The sequence below is a fragment of the Eptatretus burgeri genome, chromosome 7, assembly GCF_056783735.1.
Source record: "Eptatretus burgeri isolate ZD-2024b chromosome 7, Ebu_testis_v1, whole genome shotgun sequence".
Classification (NCBI taxonomy): domain Eukaryota; kingdom Metazoa; phylum Chordata; class Myxini; order Myxiniformes; family Myxinidae; genus Eptatretus; species Eptatretus burgeri.
In genome coordinates this window covers 82,388,653-82,394,564 of record NC_140967.1, presented here as the reverse complement: position 1 = coordinate 82,394,564, position 5,912 = coordinate 82,388,653, and the positions used below count along the sequence as shown (strand labels likewise).

The 5,912-nt window shown below is 44.6% G+C and overlaps 1 protein-coding gene across 1 annotated transcript; it reads right to left on the bottom strand.

Moving 5' to 3' along the window:
• Positions 1-1,686: 1,686 nt before the first annotated feature.
• LOC147023644 (ephrin-B2a-like) lies at positions 1,687-5,686 on the bottom strand. Its single transcript, XM_085889276.1, has 5 exons — positions 5,292-5,686; positions 4,883-5,178; positions 4,059-4,151; positions 3,746-3,859; positions 1,687-3,485 (listed from the first exon to the last, which is right to left on the bottom strand). Exons 1-5 carry the CDS (start codon positions 5,375-5,377, stop codon positions 3,058-3,060), a joined length of 1,017 nt encoding a protein of 338 aa, XP_085745402.1. The 5' UTR covers positions 5,378-5,686; the 3' UTR covers positions 1,687-3,057.
• Between the last annotated feature and the right edge of the window lie 226 nt (positions 5,687-5,912).

Below are 5,912 nucleotides of genomic sequence, written 5' to 3'. Positions count from 1 at the left end.
GGTGACATTGGTTTATTTATATATTGACTTTTGACATTTGCGCAAGGTGCATGCTTCGGAGCCTCACTGTTATGCATTGCTGTCTGCGCTATCACTAATGATTCACCAATAAGCAATGAAACAGTCCGGTAGCTGAGGGGGTGTGTAACATTGGGATTCTCATATCTGGACTATGTGTGAACGTCTTTATCGTTATGGAGGAACTCTGGGAAGAGTTCGAAACAGCAAAGTGCTTACCTTGTGTAGGCCTTCTTGGGTTGCTCTTTGCAGCTTCTTCAGCTCAAGGAGTGTGGGAGGTGTCAATTACATATCTACGTATATAAATATATATATATATATATATATATATATACACACACAGAGCAAACACACATACATATATGTGGTGGAAATAGCGCCACCTTTGGTGAAAGGGCGCTATTACAAATCATCTACCTTTATCTTGTATGTTATAATCAATAAAATTTATTTCAGAAATGACAACGATTATAAAGTGCATTTCCAAGAATGTGCAACAGCACATTGGCCCCTGAAGGTGGGCTGAAAAGGGTACTCCCTCCTGGAGGGCCCACGGAGGGCGGGAGTGCCGACTGCCTCCTTGTTCAGAAAACCCACATGCGACACATTGTAAAGGTCGACCCTTTCATGAACGGCACAATAAATGTGAACAATTTTGTGCCGATCAGCATGAAAAAAAGCACATGCATCATAAAGCTGCTTATGGTAAGTGATATTGCAATATCAGTGCAGTTGAATTGCGCCTTCTTCGTATCCTCAGTTAAATAACCTCATGATGATTGCTTTCTTCTCATATGCAGCACATGGCTGCTGGTTGCATCATTTTCTGGGGCCCAGCTCTGCCGCTGCGATGATGATGATGATGATGATGATGATGATAAGTCATTTGTGACTGGGATATATTACTCTCGTGTGCTCCGTCTGTTACTGGTCCATTCATCACCATGAATGCCTGAACTTCAATTGCATGTATACCAGACTCAGTGGAGTAATGGTTGGAGCATCTGCTCTGAGTCTGCGAGGTCGTTGGTTCTAAACCCTAGCCAAGTCATGCCAAAGACTTTAAAATGGTATGTGCTGTTTCCTTGCAATTGATGCTGTGCATTTAAAAAGGACAGAGCACAGACAAACAACCATAAGCAGAATTTGATGGGCTTAATAGACTTCTGCCTTGAAGTTCCATGGAAGTAACTCATATTATTAACATCATATATGTATTGCGATTATGAGGGAGCAAAAGAGCTTGAGTGTTATTGTTTGCTGAACGGTGTACAAAACAAAAGGAGAGTTAACAATAAAGTTCTGCCCTCCCCACCACCTCCACCTAAAAATTTCCCCTGTAAACAATTTCACTGAGTGGTCTTTTTTTTGGGGGGGGGGAGAGAGGGGAACTTTAAGAGCCCTGCAAAAATAATAATAATAATAATAATACCTGTAATTGAACTCTGCTCCACAGTGTGAGATAATACAATAAAAACAACTCAATATAGCACTGTTACACATCAGGTGTGCTCCCATGAACAACTTAATATAGCGTTGTTACACAGCAGGTGTGCTCCCATGGTGATGTTCTGTCTCACACCCAGCCACCTGAGAAAAGTGCATCATATGAAGACTTGGAAAGAACCAGATAAAGATGGACTCAATGATATGAAACTGGTCAAAAGCTTTAAGCAGACGTCACTGGCCTTTATTCACATGTTGTCTGGGTTAAAGGTGGAGGAATACAGGATTGGAGGGTTGATAGAAGCATCGGGGACAGCAACGGGGTCAACAACAGCAGGAAAAGCAATGGGGGTTGTGTGGACAAACAAAACAAACTATCAAAACCTTTCAGCACCGAATTATTTTGCAGGTGGGGACAGAGAGACAAAGATAAATTAAACTCCGACAACTCCCTCATTAAACCGGTTCTATCATAGGCCCGAGGCCCTGAGTAGAACCCGAGCCTCGCCTATGCTGGCACAGCAGGAGTACAGAACATGATGTAGAATCTCAAAAAGGCCTGGATGTTTCATTAGGCTCTTTAAAAATGCCGCAGGGAGGACAGTCTACACCAGATGACATTAGAGTGACATAATACGTACTCGACGTGACAGCAACATATTGTTTCATTTCACTAAAATTCCAACAACCTAAAGTAGATCATATCTTTTAACTCTGCAACAATAAATATGATAAAATAAACATTTGCATTTTTGCAACTGATGCAAATTTACAAAAAAATAACCAGTCAAGTACAACAAGACTGCAGCAATTGTAAATAAAATATATCCAGGTAACCAAAGTCAACAGTTTGTCCCCAACGCTCACTTATGTCATCTGGTGTAAAGCCAGCTTAACGATTCAACTTGCACTCGAACCCATGACCTCCTGGTCTGACGCAGCTGCGCTGGCATTGCTACATGTGAGTTGTTCTTAATGAGCTCTGACCTCGTAAAGGTTTTAATTAGCTCAGCCAGGGCGCACAGGCCGGACTCGGCAATCTGCCAGCTTGGCTATGTCTTCTCTGCCTCCCACTCCACAATCATTTTCTCTCCCCTTTTGCACTCATGATCTTGGCAAAAGGCCAGGTGGTGTATTTAGTTTCAGCGAATTGCAGCAAAAAAAGTTCAAACAACTGTGTGCCTAGTTGGGATTGTCCACCATTTAGTATTATATAAAAGTCCACATGTGGTAGCATTCCCCTCGTGCTGGGCCCAGCAAGAAACATAAGGGGTTTTGAATGTTTAGCCATTAGCAACCAGTGCTCGAAACTAATTTCACCTACTGGTCACTTGTATGCTGAGCAGTGATGATCTGATCATAAACTTGGGTCCAAGTAGATGACCGCCACACATGGTCCTGTGATTCCATATCACAACAGACATTTCCTTTGATTCTATTGTTCTTGAAAGACTCTAGTAGAAAAATCAATAAAAAATAAAATACAAAAGCAGTGCTTCCAATCAGGTGTGGAGGTAAAACAGAAGGTGGATGCCTCACAAAGTAGTTCACAGGTAAACCAGAGCTGCAGCTTTTGTCAAGGCTGGATCCCTATCACACTTTGTAGTAAACATTGGCAGGGCTTTGAGCTTGCACTTCCTGTACTATGTAAACTGGGTGTCCATAGTCCCCGCTAAATTTCTCGTAATGTGGACAAAATGATTGGTCCATTGTTCGTAGAGGAATGGCAAGGTCCTCGCCGTCTCCGTGTATCCCAGACATGCCCCCAACTAATTTTGGTGTGTTCGGATTAGAAAGTGGAAGAGATCCAGGCAGTGGAGGCCTGAGAGGTTGGCGACGAAGCCGAATCACAGTGAAGAAGAGCAAGATGAGCAGGACCACAATAACTGCACTGCTCACTGCCCCCACAATAATCACCAAGTGCCAGGATGAGATCAGAGTCGATGCTGAAGGTGAAGGTGTGGCTGAAGGTGAGTCCGAGGTTGGTGGATATTGATCAGGAAGTTGCGAGTCACGACCAACTGCGCAAAGAGGGAGTTGGAAGGTAGCAGTAGATGATTACATTTCGTCACTGTTACTCGACGTTCTAACATCTCTTGAAATGCTGAAGGAAACTAAACCATATAATCGCCACGTCATGCCAGGCAACTGGCAATCCTGATAATATGCAGCTGCCAAAGCAGAGTGATGTTAGAGCTTTAAATTATAACCTTCGTTTTCCAGATGGTTTAAACACAGTCAAATTGACAAATAGTAAAAGGGAAAAGTAATGAAAATGTACCACCATCTGATGACTTTCTTTCCTTCCATATTTCCTCTTTGTAGTCAGAGTCTTTGGTCCAACCAGGTGTATGGTTGGTCTCACCCGACTGGTCCATTTCCTCCTCCTCTGGTGCTGGTGAAAACAATGGAGGAGACCTATCAGCACTAACTGTTTCACAAGTGGCGAATGAGAAACAATCGATGATAACCTCTTACAGAAGAGATCACGATAGCTCCTGGTCTCCTCCATCAAGTGGCATATTCAGGGAAACTTCAAGAGCTCTAAAATCATTAAGAGTCATAAAACCTTGATTACAGGAAGAGCCACTTGCCTTGTCCTATCCTCAGCATCAGCCTCATTCCGTGGGTGCTACAGACTCCACCACGTCGGTTGTCCAGACCTCCAGCTCGTCCAGTTGATGTTGCTGCGGGAGTGAATAGTGGCAAGAAGTGAAAGTAATGTGGTGGTAGTGGAGGGAAAAAGTACAAGGCGACATCATCTCAGGGTGGTGGTGAGGGGTAAAGCAACAAATAGAAGCAATGTCCTTTGTGGTGCGGTATCCTTAATACTTCATGTTCAAAATGACAGAAAGGCGTTGAATATTCAAGGAAATATTCAAAAGCAAAATCCAGAAGATTCTTAACCGATAATATGATTATGCTAAACGACCACTACCATCAAGACTGCATTATAACATCCCCAATTATTCCCATTTGTGCGCTCGGGCAGGGAACGTTCTTGGCTGAAGTCTTTCAAGAATTGGCTGGCCAGGTCTGACTCTAGACAGAAGGTGGCAGGAATTCGTAATTTTGCTCTGGGTGCTGCGATAACTCGCTTACACTTACTGAAAGACGCTGGAATCTTTCAGGTCCACCAAAACCCGATGCTGGCAAACGAGTCCTCTGGCTTAACATCCGATGTGCGCATTGGAAGCAAACACAGGGTGGCAGTTTATAGATGGCTTGACATTCCAATACATTCCAATGGAAAGTTAATACCCCTAAATAATCGTCATTTGGTTAAAATATCAGAACTCCAAACGAAGTGCTATTTTGTGCAGCCACAGGCTGTGAACTAAAACTACTTGACTGCAAAATGCTCATTTTATCATGAAAAGACGACATATGCATAGGGAGAAGAAAGTTGAAGACGAACATATAATGTAGTAATCTTCTCCACGGCGAAACTCCAAACCAAGCACGCTGGGACTGAACTCCTGAACCTTAAGTGTGAAATGGACATTGTGACCTGGTCTTGAACAGCTGAGCAGTGGTCTACGGTCGGGTCGCGTCTCACAACCCTCTGCCTCTTCTGCGCCGACCAGGAACAGGCGATGACGCTCCCCTGAAACGTCTGCTAGTCGACCGGCTTCCCCAGGTATCCGTGGACATACGATGTCCACCTTGTCTCCAATATCCGGGAATAAGACGAAGGAATGGCCGGGCGAGAAACTACAGGGATGGATATAATTGATTGAGAAACCCAACGAGCCCACAAGGCTCTGCCAAACTAGTATTCGAAGAACAAAAATGTGAAATTCACCAAGAAGTCAATGGAAACTCACTGCGGGTTGGATGTGCTCCAGTAGATCGGGTCTAAGGTTCGAGCTCCAGCGACGGCAAGAGAAAGACATAGCACTAAAAACCGCATCGCTGTCCGGGTCCCGGGTCCAAGCCCGGATTCTGCTCTGGTCACGGCCCATGGACCCCTCAGGGACCCCGAAGGAGATGTGGAGAGAGACCTGCGTTGGGTGTCGCTCACTAGCCCGGCTGAACTCGTTCCTGGGCCAACATTATGCTCTTCTCTCTTTGTCCGAACTTTACAAAAACTAGAACTTCTCACCGTTCAAACAATCTCTGCACCACCGGTGAGCTGAGACTGAGATGTAGGGATGCGACCAAGAGCCAGCACAAGCTCCGCTCGCTCTTCTGACTTTCGAAACACGGAGGTTGGACGGGGAAGAAGGGGATTAAGGAGGGAGGGAGGATGGGAGGAGAGAAGATGGGGAGGAAGTGGAGGAGGGACTTCCATTAAGCATTGCCTCCTGCCTGTACACCTTCTTCAAGCCACCTCTGCATTTTAAAAAGGAGGCACATTATTATCATTGCATTGTACCCATTACAATATTCAAAGCCAGTGCATCCATAGCAAGAAGTACATTCAGAGCTGTGCCTCCAGCAAATGT